This window comes from Erinaceus europaeus, chromosome 16, assembly GCF_950295315.1.
Source record: "Erinaceus europaeus chromosome 16, mEriEur2.1, whole genome shotgun sequence".
NCBI classification, from domain to species: domain Eukaryota; kingdom Metazoa; phylum Chordata; class Mammalia; order Eulipotyphla; family Erinaceidae; genus Erinaceus; species Erinaceus europaeus.
In genome coordinates this window covers 48,518,970-48,539,320 of record NC_080177.1, presented here as the reverse complement: position 1 = coordinate 48,539,320, position 20,351 = coordinate 48,518,970, and the positions used below count along the sequence as shown (strand labels likewise).

General features: G+C 51.0%; 1 protein-coding gene across 4 annotated transcripts; it reads right to left on the bottom strand.

Moving 5' to 3' along the window:
- Positions 1-1,707: 1,707 nt before the first annotated feature.
- CCDC9B (coiled-coil domain containing 9B) lies at positions 1,708-14,282 on the bottom strand. 4 transcript variants are annotated; one of them, XM_007538061.3, is made up of 11 exons: positions 14,143-14,282; positions 12,107-12,220; positions 11,766-11,873; positions 11,300-11,449; positions 11,098-11,214; positions 8,973-9,169; positions 8,695-8,753; positions 7,941-7,997; positions 7,742-7,835; positions 6,813-6,855; positions 1,708-6,732 (listed from the first exon to the last, which is right to left on the bottom strand). In XM_007538061.3, exons 1-11 carry the CDS (start codon positions 14,152-14,154, stop codon positions 6,277-6,279), a joined length of 1,407 nt encoding a protein of 468 aa, XP_007538123.2. In that variant the 5' UTR covers positions 14,155-14,282; the 3' UTR covers positions 1,708-6,276. The 4 variants fall into 4 exon arrangements, with proteins under 4 accessions (XP_007538123.2, XP_060031113.1, XP_016050239.1 ...); XM_060175130.1 differs by lacking the exon at positions 11,098-11,214; XM_016194753.2 differs by lacking the exon at positions 11,766-11,873.
- Between the last annotated feature and the right edge of the window lie 6,069 nt (positions 14,283-20,351).

Below are 20,351 nucleotides of genomic sequence, written 5' to 3'. Positions count from 1 at the left end.
ATAAATGTTAAAAAGAAAATAGTGCCATTGATTATGCCCCTTCACCCCTCCCCTGGCTGCCTAGCCCAGTGGGAATTCAGAGGAGCAGGTGGAGTTGATCGAGATGACAGGGCACCCCATAGGAAAGGATCCATTTTCCAAGTCATGTCTGTCCCTTGGGGCCAAAAAACAGCTGCAAGGAAAGACTTGAAGGAGAATCAGTAAACATCAGACCAGTGCCTGCATCATCAGCAACACCAGGAAGCTTGCTAGGATGGCAGTGTCTTAAACCTGAAGCCAGACCTGCTGGAGCAGCTGGTTAGCCATGGTGCCTCTTCACAGACCTCCAGGTGATTTTGATGCGCATCAGAGTGCTACTAGTCTGCACCAGCTTCAGGATTCTGTTTCAACAGATGCCTATCAAAGTGACTTTTGCCCCTTTCTCTGTAGAGGCTAGAAGAGGAAGCACTGTTTCTTAAGCACCCAGAGTGCTTAAGAAAAAGGGGGAAAGCCTGCAGTGGCTGTTGGTTGTTTTTGTTATTTTTTACAACTGTAGGAGAGCTTTCCCTGGGAGGCCTGAGAGCAAGCACTTCCTCCTACTCCCTCAAAGATACTGCTGTGTCTCTCCACCTCCCGGCCTGGGGCTTCCTGCTCCTCCAGCCAGCCCTTAAAAGGAGCAGAGGGCGCCACAGTTGTGCCTCTGGTACTGGGCCTGCACTATTTCACTGGCCAGTAGTGGCGTCAAGTGGATACTCAGTGACGCGGGCCAGATGACTTGTGAGAGAAAGCAGTGACAGCCCGTGCTCCCTGGGCTTCCTCTTAGCCTCTGACAATGCTCCCTGGGCTTCCTCTTTGTGCACCCCCTCCCTTGTACTCCCCCAGGCCTCTGACCACTGTGTCTGCCCTTCCTCTGAGCTGCAGACAACTCATTTTGAGGCCTGTGGACACTGATAAGTGGCTCACTTATCAGTGAGTGAAGCAGTGGCTTCAGCTACACCAGTTGTCCCCACTTAAGAAAATATGGCTATGTGGGAATTTTTGCCATTTCCTTTGGTGGTTTATTTGGGGGCGGGGGTGTTGAAGGAGGTGAGCCAGCTTTTCCTCATTCCTCCTGGAAGGCTAGGCTGGAGCTTGCACCTTTCTCAATGGCTAGAGCTCCCCTGCTTTCTGAGATCTGTGCCTGCTGGCCTCCCACCATAAGAAAATATAATCCTGTGGCTCAGGAGGTGGTGCAGTGGATGGAGTGCTTGAGGTCTTGGGTTCAATCCTTGGCATCCCAATTGCCAGAATGAGAGTCTCTCTCTCTCTCTCTCTCTCTCTCATTTTAAAAAGGAAAAATACAGTCACATCTCTCCTCTAGATGACAATGCTTAACTCCAAGAGAAGTGGAACAAATACCACTAAGGAGAAAATATTCAGGAAGGAAAACCTGCTGTGTGGGAGAGGTTGCTGTGATGAAAACACGAGGGGGTGGCGGGGCTGTGAGGCCTGTGCAGGGGGAAGGGGGAAGGCCTGCTGAGACCTAGGGGCACTCAGGCAGTGGAGCAGGAGGGAACTTTCCAGTAAGAGCAGGGCCACCAGAGGCTTTTAACTCCACTCCCCTGCCCCCAGGGGACTTGGACACAGCTCACTGACCTGGAAGGCCCATGACTTTGCAGACAATTCTGTTTCCGTTGGAGCAGAGTCACTCCTAGTGAAGAGAAGTAAAGGAAGAGACACAAGCCAAAGTTGATGTCTCACCAAAGAGCTTCATTTATTCCAAAAAAGATTTACGGAGTCTACTCTTCTAGAGTGCCTACTGTGTGCTAGTTGTACAGATTCATCTTTCATTTGCTTGACGATCCCTGAAGGTGGGTATCATTAGTCCAGCTTTCCAGATGAGGAAATCAAGACTCAGGTTAACTTGACCAAGCATTGGATTCCAGGCCTTAGTTTGTGCAGTTAGCTGCCCTCCCTGCCAGGTTGGTCTAGAGGCAGGTACAGGTGCCCTGTGCCTCTTCTGTCCTCCCTCCTGACTCCTCATTGCCCTCTGCTGCTCCCAACGCCCACAACTCTGTCTGAGCCTTTGACCCAGACCCAGGAAAAGATTTTCCATTAGGCCTTGCACAAGAGAGGCAAGAAGTGATGGAAACAGTTCTCATGACTAGGGGTGTGAAGGGGTGCATCTGATAGCATGTCTCCTGCCCCATAGCTCCTCCATCCCCCAACAAGGAGTGCAGCTGCTGTGATTGTTGGTTCCCCGATCCCTTAGGACTCCCCCTCTTTTGAGAAAGAGTGATACTTGCTTTGCACTAGAATAATCTTACTCTAAAGGTGACCCCATGTTAGCTGCCATTTTCCCCAGCCCCTTGTGACCCCACAGCACCTGCTCTTCTAGGCCTTCGGGAGAGAAGCCCTCCTGCCCATGGCCCTCCTGCCTACCTTTCCCTCCTGCTTAGGCTCTTCAGGCAAGCTTGAGCCAGAACTGGGCCCCAATTCTACATGCGCACTCCTACCCAACATGCCTTGGCATATACCCTTCAAAGAAAATGCTTTGTACAGGAGCTGGTAGAGAGCTCACTAATGTGAGTGTCCACTTTACTGTGCTGAGCACCACCACATGGGAGCACCATGGACAGAACCAGGAGAGTCTATGGATGGTGGGGTGGTGCTATGGTATCTCCCCTTCTCTCTCTCTCTCAAAAAAAAAAAAAAGAAAAAAGACTTGCAGAGCCAACTCAGCAGTGATAACACTCATGCATAATGCCCTGGCATCTCCCAAAGCCAGAAAGCCAGCTGCAGCTGGCAGCTGTAGGGCCTTGGGAATTCTTTGTGAATCTTTGAATTGGAATTTTTTTAGACAGGGACAACAACAATAAGGCATAGAGAGTGAAAGAGAACACAGCACGAAAGCTTCCTTCAGTGCAATGGAACCTGGACTAGAACCTGGGTCAACTACATGGCAAAGCAGCACACTGTCCGGGTGAGCTGTTTTACCAGTCCTGAACTGGGATTTTTTTTGTAGTGATTATCCTGAAGACACTTGAGTTCAAGGACTCTCCCTGGACCCACTGTGCCCCCACCCAGAGCTGTGGGTTCCTGGGCCAGTGCCAAGTGTGATTAAAAAGCAAGAGGAGGGGCCAGGTGATGGTGCACTAGGCTGAGCACACATGACCCAAGTTCAAGCCCCTGCCCCCTGCCCCCTGCCCCCTTGCAGGGAGAAAGCTTTGCAAGTGGTGAAGCAATGTTGTAGGTATCTGCCTTTCTGCCTCTCTATCTCCCCATCGCTCTTGATTTCTGACTGTCTCTATCCAATAAATAGATAAATAATAAAAAGTAAGTGCAAAGCAAATTAGGAAGTTTTCACCACTGGCCTCCTATTGTCTCATAGGGGTCTCCTACCCAAATCTGTAGGAATATTCTCAAACCTTTTCCACATTCCTCTTAGCCATTCCACACCAACCTCTTCCATCCATCCCACTCTTGCCTTCTCCTCATGTCACTCCAGTAAGCTCTTTCCCTCCCCATTACAGAAAGGAACACCCCCTTCACCCTGCAAGGAAAGAGACCTCTTCTCAAAACCTCAGCTTCCTGCTAGTTCTGCCATCAGCAACACTTGGTAGTGACTGCCACCTCCTGTCTCCCACCAAATACACAATCAGCTTTCCTTATATTCTAGCCCAAACTTTGGCTCATGGAGTCACCAGCATAGGCAACCACATGAAGCTCCTTAGAAATGCAAATTATCGGGGAGTCCAGCGGTAGCCACGTGGTGCAAAGCGCAAGGACCAGCATAAGGATCCCGGTTCAAGCCCCCGGCTCCCCACCTGCAGGGGAGTTGCTTCACAGGTGGTGAAGCAGGTCTGCAGGTGTCTATCTTTCTCTCTCCCCTCTCTGTCTTCCCCTCCTCTCTCCATTTCTCTCTGTCCTATCCAACAACAACAGCAATAAAAACAATGATAACTACAACAATGAAAAACAACAAAGGCGACAAAAGGGAAAATAAATATAAAAAAAAAGAAATGCAAATTATCGGGGGTCGGGCAGTAGTGTACTAAGCGCACATAAGTGCAAAGTGTAAGGATCCCTGTTCCAGCCCCCAGCTCCCAACCTACAGGGGGATCACTTTACAAGTGGTGAAGTAGGTCTGCAGGCGTTTTATCTTTCCTCCTTTGTCTTCCCTTCCTCTCTCCATTTCTCTCTCTGTCCTATCCAACAACAACAGTAGCATAATAACAACAACAATGGGGAAAAAATGCCTTCCAGGAGCAGTGGATTTGTAGTATAGACACCAAGTCCCAGCAATAACCCTGGAGGCAAAAAAAGAAATACAAATTCTCAGGCTGGGTGGTTACACACCAGGTAGGGAACACAGGTTACCACGGTCAAGGACTAAGTCCAAACCCCCAGTCACCGCCTACAGGGGAGAAGTATCACAGGCAGTGAAGCAATACTGCAGAGATCTCTCCTCTTTGTCTCTCTCATTCTATCTTCCTGTCTCTTGCCTTCTATAAAACAAAATGGTTTCTAGGAATAGTGAAGTCATGCAGGCACCAAGCCCTAGCAATAACCTTGGTGGCAAAAAAATAAATAATAGAGAACCCAAAGGGACTGGGGAGGCTGGGCCCCTTGGCAGGAGGGGCAGGATGTTACTACATGGATGGACCTAGGCCCAGGCTTAGAGACACAAATGACTTGAAAGGGAGCTGTGCCTGGCTATGCCAAGTCAGGATGGATGGTGCCCTTTGGCTCCCACCACCATCCCTTTAAAAAGGTTGCCTGCTGTGCAACATGGCTTTGCCACCAGCAAGGCCACCATGCCCACCACAGCCCAGCTGGCAATGGATGCTCAGAAAACATCCATGCAATTAGGAGGAGCACACAACTTGTGTAGAGTCAGGATCTTCCACAGCTATGGGGTTCAGGGGAGGGACAGGCGTGAAGGCGAGAAAGGTGAGTGAGCACTGAGATTGTACTTAGCTTGGCAGGACTGATTTGGCTGGAGTAGTTGTATCTCCAGTTCTGAGTCCCAGCTGAACCCTGCTTTTGCCTGGCTCCTATGTAGGAGTGTGGGGGGGGGGGGGCAGTAGGGGACAGGGGCGGAAGGTATAGGAATAGGGAGAGGGCAGGAAACACTGAGCTGCAGACTTCCAGGCCCTATTCAGGGTATACTTGAGGGGCTGGGTGTTGGCTCACCTGATAGACTGCATACATTACCACATGGATGAACCCAGTTCAAGCCCTCAGTCCCCACTTGCAGAAGCTTCATGAGCAGCGGAACAGTGCTATAGTTGTCTGTCCTTATCTGTCATTCCCTCTCTGTCTCTTATCCTCTATCAAAAACAAGAGGGGTGGGAAAGACTGATGGAAATGGTGGCGTCATGCAGGCACTTAGTAATAAACCCAGTAATAAACCCTAGTGGCAAATAAAAGTCTTTGTCTTGGGGGTCAGGCAGTAGAGCAGTGGGTTAAGCACATACGGCACAAAAGTGCAAGGACAGATGACAGGGCTTGATCCCTGTTCAAGCCCCCGGCTCACCAACTGCAGGGGGGTCACTTTCACAAGCAGTGAAGCAGGTCTGCAGGTGTCTATCTTTCTCTCCCCCTCTCTGTCTTCCCCTCCTCTCTCCATTTCTCTCTGTCCTATCCAACAACAATGCATCAATAACAACAATAATAAAAACCACAACAATGATAAAACAACAAGGGCAACAAAAGGGGGGAAAATAACTTCTAGAAGCATTGGATTTGTGGTGCAGGCACTGAGCCCCAGTAATAACCCTGGAGGCAAAAAAAAAAAGTATTTGTCTTTTCTAGGTTTGGGGACAGTGTTTCCCTGTTGGTGGTTCTGCCATCCCCATTCCAAAGAGAGAACTGTCTAGAGCTCCTCACTGCCACTGGGGAACTCATCTGTGTTCCTCATCAGCACAGCATAACCTGTGTGCCCCCACTTTTCTGGGAACCAGAGAGAAAGGAGGTGGCCAGATGGTAACTGAGCTTCCTCTGGCCTGGCTGCCCCATGAATCTGGGAATGTGGGTCAACTGAAGAGTGAGGCCAGGCCCCTGTTACCATGCAGGAAGGCAGACCTGAGACAGAATGGGTGTCACATGGCTATGCCCCATGGTGTCCCTCAATGTACAAACATAGGTACAGGGAGGGACACACTCATAGCCTCACTGTATCGGTTTCTCAGACAGTTTGCCAAACTGCTCAGACAGTTCTCATAGCATCCAGCAACCAGAAGCCTACCACCCAAAGACTCCTGCCTGTGTCCCCCACTCCTCTCCTGGCATAATCCACACCCTGCTCCTAGGAGTTCAGCGTCTTTCTGCAGGGCCCACTGCCCGAGTCCTGCCTTTCACACTTCCTGTGCCCCTTGCCCGGCCACTTCCTCTAGGGGCTCTACTTTGTGGCATCAGGCCCGGGCCTGTAGCCTGGCCATCTTCCCTGGCTCCTGGGACCCCTGATTCTCTTTGTGACTCAGGGCAAATGTGGACTTTGGACTCAACCTGAGGGTCCTCAGCCTGAGGACTCTGCTGGGCTCCGAGCTCTGGATTGAGCACACAAGCTCTCTCCCCAGTCCCAGGGCTCCTAGCCCGACCTAGAGAGAGGTCCAGGGGTGCCAAATCAGAGCTGGGGACCATACTGGTCAGTGAAGAGTCTGACACCTCAGGAGGCCCCTCTGGAAGTGCTAGAGTAGGGCTGGTCTTGGCCTGCTCAGTCTGCTGTTTTTGTGCCTCTTCCTCCAGACTCCTCCTGAGACCTTGGCATCCCTGAAACAAGAGGGGGGCATGCTGGCTAAAAGGTCCAGGATTCCAGTCTTCAGCTTGCCCTCTTAGGGCCCAGAACCTACCTCCTGACTCTCCAGCACATGCTTGTCCTCTGTCTCGTCCCACCTGTAGGAACAGCATGGTGTGTGGGGGTGGGGGGGTGGGGGGGTGGTATTACGCTGGGTAGAGGGCAGAGAAATTAAGTGAGGAAGAGGGAAGAGGACATAGAGAAGGAGAAAAACACTTCCAGACCTGCTTTACCACTTGTAAAGCATTCCTCCCTATAGGTAGGGAACAGGGGCTCAAACCCTGGTTCTTGTGCCTTGGTAATCTGTGCTCTCAACCAGGTGTGCTACCACTCAACCCCAATAATTTCTTTTTTTTTTCCCAGAGCACTACTCAGCTCTGGTTTATGTTGGGGTTTGAACCTGGGACCTTTGATGCCTCAGGCATCAAAGTTCTTTTGTATAACTATCTTCACAGCTTCAGGGGAAAAAAAAAAAGGAAAAAAAAGCCACTGGGAGTGGTGGAGTGATGCTGGCACTGAGCCCTAGTAACTAGGAAGAAAGAAAGCGAAGAAGGAAGAACGGAAAGAAGGGCACTGGGGCAAGACTTACTCTTCCTGTCTCCCCTCCTGCCACCTGCTCTAGCCCGTAGCTGTCACCAGGGGAAGCCAAGGAACCAGAGCTTCCAGATGCAGATGTTTCTTTCCACCCAGCCCTTGCTCCCCCAGGTCTCCTCCGAATGCCACTGGCGTCCACCCCTCCCCTGCGCCCAGCTGCTGTTTATAGCGCAGCCGGAGGCATCTGGCAATCTGTGGGGACCGGGCCTGTCCCTGCCTGCGCTGCCTGGGAAAGACTGCGTCCCCCAGGAGTAACTGCGGTAATTACCGCGGCCTCCCAGGGCGCCAGTCTCCCGCAGCAGCAAGTCATTAACCCGCCTCCAGGCGGCGCTCACCCCAGGGGCTGTAGCGGGCACCTAGGCTCAAGCCCGACTCCCCTCCACCTGTTACCTGCGGGCCCTGCCAGTCAGCCTCTCTGTCCCTCGGGCCCTGCTGCGCGTGGCTGGTGCCCCGGAGGGTCTGCTGGGCTGACCCCATCTGCCGCCTGCAAGGGGTAGTCTTCATTCACATGGGGAAGGAAGAGCTGCAGTGGCCCCTTCCTTTCCCAGCTCCAGGACCCCCAGCTCCATCACTTCCTCTCCCAGCTCACCTTTGCCGCTGGGGGATAGTGCTGGAGACAGAGCCTTCCGGCTGTGGCCACGAGGACCTGAGTGAGCAAGGGGCCTAATAAGGTGGCAGAAGACCACAACAGGACACCAGTTCTTCCAGGGCGAGCAGCCTTCAGGCCTCTGGATCTAGTTGTAGCTGTTCTACCTTTCCCCCATCAGTCCAGGGTTGAGGCTCAGGACAAAAGGGTGCTTGGACCTTGCCAGCTCAGTAGCAGCCCCTGCATCCCCTCAGCTTTCTCTTGTGAGAAGGGAGAGCCAAGTGCCTCCTGAGCTGCCCCCTGCCCCCAGATTCTCTAGAACCCCCAGGAAGGGAGATAGCTCAACCAGTTAGGACAAATACAGGTCCTTGGTTTAAGCCCCGCATGACATGGGAGCACCATGCACAGCACTAAGGAGAATGCTGAGTTGTCTCTCTGTCTCTGTTCCTCTGTCTAGAACAGAAAAAAATGAACAAGCAGGTTGGGAGCAGTGGAATAGCATATGTGCATGGCCCCATTGTCAAAAAAACTATTAAAAAAACGAAGAAGAAGCCTAGCGACCCGGGATGTGAAACAGTGGATAAAGCACTGGACTCTTAGGCATGTGGTCCTGTCATTACATGTGCCGATGTCATGCTCTGGTGTGTGTGTGTCTTTCTTTCATATTAATAAATAAATTTTAAGTGGTCAACCAAGAGATAGCAAGGAGGTGAAGGGGTGAGGGGCTAAGAAAGGGGGAGCAGGGTTTTTTGCTCACCCCTAGCACTGCCCGTCTTGGCCAGGCCCTCTTCCTGGGGCTTGCTGGGGGTCTGTGACCTGTGAAGACAGAGAGGGGGTTCCGGCTACTGGAGTGGAGTAGAGGCAGAAGCTGTGGCAGTCCCCAAAGCCATGCCACCAGCCCCATAGCTGGGATTAGCAGAGAAAGGATGGCCCCCCCGGGCATCCCCCAGACCAGGTCCCCCTAGCCCTCCAAGAAGTATTTGAGGGTAGCCCCACACTGACTCCCAAAACAAGCAGCCAGACCCCACCACCCACATGGGCTTGGCCTTATCCAGGTTCCATGGGCGGCGCCAGTCCCCCTGAGCGTCTTGTTGCTGGGCCAGCCGGGCCAAGTCCACCTGCTTCCGCTCCTGCTTCCATTGCATATAGTTCCAGCCCACCTCCAGGGTCCCTCCAGGAGGCTGACGGGGCACCAGATCCTGTCCCCCTGGATTCCAGGGATCCTGAGCATCCTGCAGGGAGAAAGCACTTAGCAAGAGAGCCAGAAGCAGGGAGAGTCTGAATAGGGATAATGAACCCAGAGTCTTCTCCCTCTCCTACACCTCTTAGGGGTTTCCTGTGCCTAGCTCAAGAATCAGATCCACCTCCAGTGTACCATCTGCCATGGACATGGTGCCCCTCCACTTGCTAGCTGTGTCTCTTGGGCAAGTGACTCAACCTCTCTGTGTATGTTCCCTTGTCTATAAAATGGGGGTGATAGTGGCCTGGAAGAAGGTGCAGCAGGTAGAATGCTGGATTTACAGGCACGAGGTCTTGCAAATTCAATGTCAGGCCTGAGCCAGAGTGATGCTCTGGTCCACCGCCCTCCACAGATGGATAGATAAGAGGGAGGCCCTGGATATGGTGCAGTGAATAAAAAGTCTTGACCCTCTGGGGGGAGGAGGGCAGGGGCAGGCAGGGAGTGAAGCATCAGGTAAAGCACACAAGTCAACATGTACAAGGACTTGGGTTTGAGTCCTCCACCCCCCACTTATGGGGAAGGGCTTCACACATGATGGAACAGTGCTGCAGATATCTCTTCCTCTCTCTCTTCTGTCTCACTCTGCTGCTCTTTCTATCATTGTTTAAAAAGAAGAAGAGGAGGAGGAAGAAGAAGAGGAAAAGCAGGAAAAAAGGTGGCCACCAGGAGCAGTGGATTCATTATGCAGGCTTTGTGCAGTGATAACCCTAAATAAATATAAAACTAAAAAAGAATTTTTAAGTTTATTTAAAAAAAAAAACCTTGGACTCTCAAGCTGGAGGTGCTAAGTTCATCTACAACATCCCATGTTGCCAAAATGATGCTCTGGTTTTCTCTCTCTTCCTCATTAACAAATAAATAAATTTGAAAATAAATCTTCTTGGGGGCTGGGTGGTAGCATAGTGGGTTAAGCATACATGGCAAGGACCGGTGTAAGGATTCCAGTTCAAACACCCAGCTCCCCACCTGCAGAGGGTCACTTCACAAACAGTGAAGTAGGTCTGCAGGTGTCTATCTTTATCTCCCCCTCTCTGTCTTCCCCTCCTCTCTCCATTTCTCTCTGTCCTATCCAACAACAACAACAGCAAGGGCAACAAAATGGAAAAATGGCCTCCAGGAACAGTAGATTTGTAGTGCAGGCACCAAGCCCCAGTGATAATCCTGGAGACAAAAAAAATAAATAAATAAAGAGAGAGAGAGAGAGAGAAAGAGAAAGATAAAAAGAAAATAAATCTTCTTTTAAAAAGTAAGTGGGGAAGCCCAGAAGTGGCATATTAGATAAGGCATTGGACTTGAAAGCATGAGGTCTTGAATTCTGTCCTAGGCATCACATGTGCCAGAATAGTCCTCTGGTTTTCTCTAGTAAATAATTTAAAAATAATAATAAACTTGGGCCAATTAAATAGTTTGTGCAAATAGTGCTCTGCTATGCCATGTGTGCAACCCAAGTTCGAGTACAACCCATGTTTGAGCCTAGGCCTCACCACATTGGTGAAAGCTTTGGTGCTGTGCTTTTTCTCTATATAAATAATAATAAAAATAACAACAACAATATAAAATAGAGCTGATAATAGTACTGCCCCTGCCCACCTACAACAAACACACAGGATCAGGAGTGTGGCCTCTCTGTGTAGACATTGGGGTGGCTAAACTCAGAGCTATTGAGAAAGCCAAGACTTGGGGAGTCTGCTGCCACCTAGAGGTCATGCCTGGCACAGAGCCAGTCCTCACCCACCTCCAGCCAAAGCCCTTACTCTGCATCGCCAAGGATTGGCTGACACTCCACTAACTCTGTCTTTCACGCCAAGGCCCACCCAATGTGGAGACTCCACAGATGGGGGGAGGGCACTCATGACTCCACTTCCCCGCCTGCCCCACATGGGCTGCGGGGCCAGCACCCCCAAGTCCCTATAGATGCACCTTCTGTGCAGAGTCTGAGCTGATGCGCGCCTGTATAGATGGGCTCTGGGCCCCAGGTGCCACCTCTGCTCCCTGGTTCCTGGCTCTTCTGGGCTTCTCACTCACAATCCGCTTGGCCTGGAGCAGTGAGAGGAACTGTGTGCAGCCAGGAGGAAGGACGAGGCAGCTCGCCTGGCCCCCAACACCCCTCACCCCTGCTTACCTTGGCTTTGTTCTCCATGGTCACTGCCAGCTCGACCCATTCCCCTAAGCACCAGGCACGGTCCTCTGCCTCCTCCCCCTCCAGAAGCTCAGCAGTGGCTCTGGGTGCCAGGCTGCTCCTTGCCCAGTTTCGGCTGACCACTCGCTTCCCCTGCAAAAAGAGGCGCTGTGTCTTTAGGCAAGAGCCGAACCCTTTTGAGTCTGGCCCAAGCCTCCTGCTGTGCCCAGGCCCAGATCCCACAGCGGGTTCAGACAGCAGTACTTTGTATGGCAGGTTTGTTGCTGGTGATCAGTCCTGCTAAATGTCCCCTGGGGAAGGGGCTCCGGAGCAGCAATACAGGCTGGAAAAGGGCACTAAGAGACTTCTGAGGGGTGACCTTTCCAATGGGGCCCCCAGGAAGTGGGGAAGGGGGTGGGTGAGGGCTCAGCCAGTTATTCTCCCTCCCTGCCACCCCTAGAGCACTCACACCAGGAGCCTGGCTGATGGTGACAATGAGGCCATCAGGCGGAGGAGGCTCTGGAGTGGTGCTGGTCATGTGCCCTCGTTCTGCCTGCCGGCGGTCTTCCTCAATCTCCTATGGGAGAGTCTGGGGTCAGCACAGCCACAGAACCACAGACACACTGAGACTTCCACAGAAAGCAGCTCAGGGAACAGTGGGGGAGGGAGTTGCAGAGGCACCCTAGTCAGCAAGACCCTCGCAGTGCCCCCAGTAGGCACATGGGCCTCCCTGTCCCCAGGACCAGAGCTGGCAGGAGAGCCCCCCCACCTTGCTAACTCAACCAGTCCTTGAGCCAGGTGCCTGCTTACCTGATACCTGCGAAGTAAAGCCTGGTTCTTCTTTCGAAGAGCCACGATCCTCCGGTCCAGCTCAGCGTCCTTCTCTTCCTGCCTGGTCATGGAGGGCTTGGTGCCCTGAGATCCCTGTAGGGGGCAGCCATGTGCTGGCTGCTGGGCCCAACCCTCACCAGCTCCCCAACCTTTGGGTTTTATTTCTTTTCTTTTCTTTCTTTTTTTTTTTTAAATTTTTCTTTCTTTCTTTTTTTTTTTTTTTGCCACCAGCTTTATTGCTGGGGCTCATGAATCCATCTTTCCTGGCATCTGTTTTTCCTTTTTTTCTTTCTATTTTATTTGAAAGAGAAATTGGGGGGGAAATAGAAAGATGGACACCTGCAGACCTGCTTCACCACTCCTGAAGCATCTCCCCTGCAGGTGGGGAGCAAGGGCTTAAACCTGAATTGCGGCACATGGTGATATGTATACTTAACCAGGTGTGCCACTGCCTAGCCCCCTTACTTTTAAAATTTTTTTAGAGAGTGGAAGAGACCACAGCACTGAAGTTCCCTCCAGAGCAGTGGTGGCTGGGCTTGCTTGTGTACTTGGCAAAGCAGCACACTATTCAGGTGAGCTATTTCCCTGGCCCCTTTTGTTTATTTGAGACTGATTTATTTAGATACCTAACAGTGGTGCACCCAGTAAAGCACACACATAAATATGTGTGAGGACACAGGTTCAAGCCCCTGGTCCCCACCTTCAGAGGCAAAGCTTCATGAGTAGCATCCCTCCTTCTCTCTGTCTTTTACTCCCCTCCTTTCACTACTTCTACCTGTCTCTCACCTTCTACCAAAAAAGGGGGGGAAGGGTATGAGAGATAGCATAATGGCTCTGCAAAATACTTTCATCCCTGAGGCTCTGACTGTTACAGGTTCAGTCCCCACCACCATCATAAGCCAGAGCTGAGCAGTGCACTGGTTTAAAAAAGAAGAAGAAGGTGGTCCAGGAGGTGGTGCAGTGGATAAAGTGGACTCTCATGCATGAGGTCCTGAGTTCGATCCCTGGCTGCACAAGTGACAGAGTGATGTCTGGTTCTGTCTCTCTCTTCCTATCCCTCTCATTGATAAATAAATAAAATATAAAAAAAAGAAGAAGAAGAAAATGAAGAGGAGATAAGCCATTGGGAACAGAGGAGCCATGCAGGCATAAAACCCCCAGAGATAACTGTGGTGGGGAAATATATATATACATATATATTTAATTCTTATCAATTAATAAAAGGGAGAGAGTGAGAGAAAGCCAGAGCATCACTCTGGCACATGTGATGGCAGGGATCAAACTCAGGACCTTGTGCTTGGAAATTCAATGCTTACCCACTGCACACCCTTTGGGGCTGCCAATTTCCAAAGTTTGCCTTTTACTCACCCATTATAAGTGAACAGAGCCCACACCTAGAGCCAGAGCCACAGAGGGAGCTATAGAGCAGATTGTAGACCCCCATTCCACTGGCCTGCCTTTTCTCCCTCCTCAGGGATCCAGGTCAGAACCTCAAATCTAAGCTCTAGCTCCCACAGAGAAGCCCCTCCCCCAGCCCTCCAGGGGGCCCGCAGCTACACCCAAGGCCTTAAGGAGGAGTTATAAATGGCTCTGGCAACAGAACCCAATGCTGTGCCTGGGAGGCTGCCAGAGGATCAGGGAGGTTGAGGGGGGAGGCATTCAGCTCCCAGACCCAGACCTACAGCAAGAAAAGAAGCCCCTTCCATTCCAGGCTCGTGGAATCTGGCCCCCAATCCACAGTTCCTAGGAGAGAGGGCTCCCACAGGCCCAAAATCTAGCCTCAGGTGGCACTGGGAGTCAGCAGAGACAAGCAGCTCAGGGCCAGGCCCAGCAAGCACCACCCTGGTCCATCCCCTTGGTGGCCAGTTCCCAACTTCACCCACCAAAGTTCAGCCCTCTTCCTCCTCCCAGGCTGGGCCCTTCCTTCCCAGCTTCCTCTAGGAATGTGGCTACTTGGTGCTCCAGGCACCCCCAAGTCCCAAGCAGCCCCCCACAAAAAGCTAAGTGGCACTCACAGTGGCCTGCATGACAATACAGGCACCCAGAGAATTCCAGAGCAGCCCTGCGGGAGCTGGAGCCCAAAGAAGTATAGCTTCAGGGCCAGGCCTCAGCTGGCCTCTCTAGCCGGCTTCTGTGCTCAGCACAAGAGATCATGTTGTGATTACAAAAGGCTCCTCTGGGCTTCCAGCCAGGAACACCAAGCCACCGCCCCCACCATCCACTCCCAGAGGGCGAGGGCCCAGCCACCCGATGGCCCAGCCCAGTGCCTCTCTCTGCCTGGCCCCTGGCAGCTGGACACAAGGCTGAGCACCCATCCAACCCAGGTAGGCCCAGCTCATCTCCCTTAGGCCCTGTGTCCTCACAGAAGCCAGCCCTCTCCACCTTGTCCCTCCCACTGGAGAGAAGGGCCTACTGTTAGGCTGGGCCCTTTGGGGGTGGGGGGGTTGGTCTGAGTGCCCTCAGCTCAAGAAGGGCCTATCTCACCAATGCTGGTTTTAGTGACTCACAGATTCCTTGGGTCACCTGGTCAGGACCACATACCTATAGCAGTCTGTCATTTATTCTTTTTGCTGGACCTTATTTTCCACAAAATTTGAAGAGCAGTCACTCCCGGGAGCTCGAGTTGTTTATCTATAGTCCCCAACACACTACTGGGCCTTCCCTGGCCTGGGTTACCATGCCTCAAACTAACCAGAAGCCCCCTAGCTTGAACCCTGCTACCCAGCTCCCTGCTGTGAGGAAGGAAATGACCTTCCTCAGCAGAGCCTCTCTCCCTCCATATTTCCATGGGGGGAGACCCAGGTATGTTCTCTGCCCTGAGAGTCTGCAAAGTGTCCCTGGCTCCCACCTTCAACACCTCTGGGACCTGTGGAGGGGGTCTCTCTGTAGCAGATGCATGTAGAAGCTATCTGACTCAGTGATGTAAAAGGCAGTAGCCTTGAAATTCCCTTTTTATGCAGTTGTTTGTTAAGTGCTTTTAGTATGAGTTGCTTGTAGTATGAGGTGTAAAATTCCTTGCCCCTTCCCCCTTGAATAAGCAGGACCTAATCAGTTAAGGCCACCCATTGTTCAAAGGACCCTGCCTGAGGACAAGCCTTATCAGGACCTCATCAGTGAAGGCCACCCATTGTTCGAAGGACCCTACATGGGGACAAGCCTTATCAGGACCTTTGAACTGACTTTGTGGTGTGCTGTCTACCTGATGGGTGGTCATAGCCGATGGCAGGAGGATGTGCCTGGTTGAATTCTATTGGTTGTGTGATCTTACTATATTTGAAACTAGCCCGCGCTTTGCTTTGAATGGATCATGCTTTTGCTAAGTTTGAAATGATTGGATCTTGTGTTTGCTATAGCCTGTTATTGGATGTAGGTTGATAAGGTGATGTGCTCCCCCTCCCTGAGTGTAGTCTGAATTCCTATAAATTGTATTGTTTGAGCCCTGTTCGGGGCCGAGCTTGGTAGACTAACACCAGTCACCATCTCGGCCCGGATTGCAATTCGTCAATAAACATCTTTGCTTCCTTACAGTGGATGGTGGTTTGATTTATGCTCGCTAACAAGTGATTCCAGGACCTCCTGGCTTTGAAGACTCACCCCCCTGCCCTGATGCACCTGACCTCAGTCTCCCCAGCCTTACACCACAGATTGTCCTCCTCTGTCTCCAGAACAAAAAGCCTGCTGCCCCCTCTCTCCTCCACACCTCTGATCCCTCTGGAAGTACTCCCCAATCCACTCCACCGTGCTAGTCCCTTTCCTAGCTAGGTTAACACCAGCACCAGCACCTGCCACCACTCTCTCTCTCTATTATCCTGGTGACCTCACTCTGCTGGAAATGTCAGCATGCTCTGCCTTTCCTGCCAGATACTCCCACTGAATCATAGCCCTGCCTTCCCAGAACTAGTGACAATAAAGCAGAAACACACACACACACACACACGCGCACGCGCACACACACGCGCACACACGCACGCACACTCAATCTCCTACCCCACCCTGTGCTGCCCCACGCAGACTGCAGAGTTCTAGCCCAGCATCTAAACAAGGCTCCACCCCACCAGGCAGCACCAAGCTCACAGAGCCTGCCCTGCTCTGCAGGGTGTTGCCCTGAGGCCCCCAATCCTGGGAGGGGAACTGCAGCTGTCACTTCCTGTGTTCCAGTCGCCTCTGGAATCCATGGACCAGACCAACTCTGGCGACTAGGGGGTGCTGATAGGCAGCTGGGGGGGAGAAGCAAAGTATGTGGGTGCTGGGACTGCTGAAGGCAAAGGAGGTGGGTAGAAATCCAGCTCTTCTGGTGGCCCACGAGGTGGCACACTGGACAGAATGTTGAGTTCTCAAATAAGAGTCCTGGTATCAAATATACCAGAGTTATACTGTTTCTCTCTCCTCCTCCTCTCTAATGAATACATGCATATTTTTAATTGTCTTACCCTGCTTTATTTATTTTTCTCCATTTTTAAAATTTATTATTAGTAGTGAGTTCCAAGGGATTAATAGTGAGTTAAATTTGTGATTAATAGTGAGTTACAAGTTACAAGGTGGTGTACCTGGTTGAGCTCATATTACAATACACAAGGACTGGGGCTTCAAGCCCCCAGTCCCCACCTGCAGAGGGAAGGCTTTGCAAGTGGTGAAGCAGTGCTGCAGGTGTTTCTCTGTCTCTTTCCCTCTATATCTCCTCTCAATTTCTGTCTCTATCCAATAAATAAATAAAGATAATACCAAAAAATTAAAAAACAGATAGTGAGTTACAATATTTTAAGATTACAATATTCTACATCACACCAAAAGTTCTGTGTCCCCACTTCCCAAAGATAACCACCATAAACAGAAGTATATTTTTAAAAACAAAGAAAGAAATGAAGGAAGGAAGGAACTCAGCCCCTGTGTAAAGGAGAGGTTATTTTTTTTTGAAGGGTCTGCAGGTAAAGCACCCCCCCTTCAAAAAATCTAACTGAAGCTCCCCCACCCCCAGGATCAACCAACACTCAGCCCTGGTGACCCCTGCATTCTCTGCCTTGTGGAGGACCCATGGCCCATCTGTCTATCACTATGATGGACAGAAGATCTGCTGTAGGAGTAGTGTGCCAAGTGACCCAGGCCTCCATGTTATCTCTCTGTCCTTTGTACTGCAGAATGTCCTCTGAGTGAGACAAAAGGTTCTAAAGCCTGGGGATACATCCTAAGGAACCCAACACACCCATCTGGAAAGATCTGTGTACACATATGTTCTTAGCAGCACAATTTTTCATAGCCAAAACCTGGAAGCAACCCAGGTGTTCAACAACAGATGAGTGGCTGAGCAAGTTGTATATATACACTATGGAATACTACTCAGCTATAAAAAATGGTAACTTCACCATTTTCAGCCGATCTCGGATGGACCTTGAAAAATTCATGTTAAGTGAAATAAGTCAGAAACAGAAGGATGAATATGGGATGATCTCGCTCTCAGGCAGAAGTTGAAAAACAAGATCGGAAGAGAAAACACAAGTAGAACCTGAACTGGAATTGGCATATTGCACCAAAGTAAAAGACTCTGGGGTGGGTGGGTGGGGAGAATACAGATCCAAGAAGGATGACAGAGGACCTAATGGGGGTTGTATTGTTATATGGAAAACTGGGAAATGTTATACATGTACAAACTATTGTATTTACTGTTGAATGTAAAATATTAATTCCCAATAAAGAAATAAAATAAAGTAAAATTAAATTAAATTAAAAAGGTTCTAAAGCTTCCTGAGCTAAAAAAAAAAAAAAAAAAAAAACTTCATGTAGAGGCAGAATGGTCAAACCTGAGGGTCTCCAGTCAGCTCTTATTGTGCTTATTCTGTTTTACCACTAGGGGGCGATAGGATTGCAAAAACCTGGATGGTGGGGGCTCTTTAGAATTCCCAGCCCTGCTCCCCCAAGTCTCTGAAGCTGCCATCTGCCAATTCCAGTAGAATAAAGAAAACATTTATACTTTAGAGTTCAACACTTTGTCCACTGCACCAGCTCTCAGGCCTAAGTGACTTGTCTTATTGAGAAGGAGGCAGAGAGAAGCACTATGTGCCTGCCCCATTACCTTCCTCCTCCATCCAGAGCAAAGCTGTTTCCACTGACACTTCACCTGTGTCTCCTCCCTTACCCTTGCCTTGACATGGCATCAACCCTCTGTCTCAGCATCTAGGCTTTGGGTTCCAGTCAACCTGTCTCTCCCCTGACTAAGCCCAGGTATTCTCAGTAGCCAGCCACTTGGCCTACAAGCCCACACTCCTGGGTAGACTGTGTTTGGAACATGTTTGTGGACTGGAATCTGCAGACTGGAACCAATTCAAGAACATGTGGCTAAAGAGAAAGGGACAGGGACACCCACACCCACAGCCATAGGGAGACTTCTTAGGCCCACACTGGGACAGAAACACAGATCTGACTGAGGCCCTGCCTATGGCTTGTCTAGAATGGCTGTCCCACCCAGGACTGGAGACCAAAATGTAACCCTAACCCAGAGGTATTGAGACAAAGCTTCCTGAGGCTAGGCCAGGGCCAGATCAATTCAGGAACTTCCCTGAAGGGTAGCTTGAAGGAAGTGAGCAAGACTGGGTGACAGGGTAGGAGTGAGGGACAGGCCACCCACCAGAGGTGAAGGGGGTTCACCAGCAAGTGGCCAGGCTGGTAGAATGCAAACCAGACTTGACACAGTAGTGAGGTGGGCAGGGAGGTTGGGGGTCAGTTTTTCACTACCCTCTCCCTCACTTCCTCTCTCAAGGGTGAAGAGTAGTTGGGGTTACACCCTCAGGGTAGGGAACAGGTCCAGCACCTTTGGGGGGGTGGGGGTAGAGAGATGGACTGATGGTTTGGTGACAAGCAGAAAAGACCTTAGGAATAGTTAAAGGGGTGAGGAGGAACCCCTCAGAGCATCAGCAGCCTAAGACAGTAGGCTTTACTACTCTAGGTTGACCTTTTCAGAGAGGGGGCTTTAGGGCCATGCCCAGGCCACCATAGTCTTCAGAGGGGACAAAAAACAGCTGGAAGTGGGGAGTAGATAATGGTCCTTGATGAGCTAGGATTGACCATGGTTTAGTTTGTAAAAGCCTGTGTCCAGAACAGCCCATCATCCCAGGTGACCTGGATGAGCATTCACCCTCAGGGTGTGTCAGTGAAATGTCCAAGCTCTTGCCTGAGTCTTGAGGTGAGTGATGAGGAAGGTACCACCTTGTATACAAGATCATACCTGCCACCTGCAACCTCCGACCTGTGCACTAGCATCTGGTCTTGGGCTTCATGGCCTGTGACTTGGCTGGTTGGCTATTCCCAGCAGCTCTTTAAAAGTCAGAGTCAGACCTGCCTTCAGGTGGGGACTTCCCTGTGGCACCTGTCCTGAGCCACTGGGGTTGCCACTGTTCCCACAGCACCAGCCTGGCCCACAGCCAGGGCAGGTCATGTTGGCTTCCTCCCTCGAAAAGTCACCAAACCAGGTGATGGTGCCCAACTGGTTCACTTCAACCCAACCCAGAGGGCAACCCAGGGGCAGCACTGCTAGTTTTTATGGCAGAAATTGCAGTACATCTGCCTTCTGATCTCCACCACCCTTCTGAAGAACCCCACCCACACCCCAGAAGTTCCCCAGCCTCTCACCCCGAAACGCTTCTGCTTGGTCCCAGACTATTTCTCTTAGCAAGGGGTATGGCTAGGGGCTTGGGTACAAAGGGTGCCTGGGCTGAGTTCTGCCCATCAACATTTCAGAACTAGCTTAGGTAGAACGCAGGCACCAGACTGTTATAAACTGACTTTCTGCACCCACATTGCAAGGAGGGCCTCAGCTCCCCAGGCTGCCTCACTGTCCAGTTCCCGCATCTACCCCTCAGCACAGGCCTCTCTCCTCTGCCCAAGGCCCACTGTGACCCAGACCCTGAGCTCAGACCAACTCCAGAGTTGGCAAGAATAGAGCATGGGGCTGGGCAGCAGTGCACCCAGTAGAACACAACATTACCAATTCAAACCACTCTTGGCAGGTGGGCAGCAGCTTCAAGAGATGTGGAACACAAAACAAAAAGGGAGAAGACCCAAATAAATTGGATTGTAAATGAAAGAGGAGTTATCACAACAGACACCAAAGAAATTCAACATATCATGCGAGACCTCTATGAACAACTATATGCCACCAAGCTAGAGAACCTGGAAGAAATGGATGATTTCCTTGATACCTACCAACTTCCAAAATTAAGTAAAGAGGAACTAG

Excerpts from the sequence above, each read along its gene's own strand:
- CCDC9B (XM_007538061.3), bottom strand. Across the intron at positions 8,754-8,972 it reads CTGGATAAGGCCAAGCCCAT|GTCACAGACCCCCAGCAAGC; the intron begins GTGGGTGGTGGG and ends CTGTCTTCACAG. Across the intron at positions 6,856-7,741 it reads CTGACTGGCAGGGCCCGCAG|GTGGGACGAGACAGAGGACA; the intron begins GTAACAGGTGGA and ends CTGTTCCTACAG.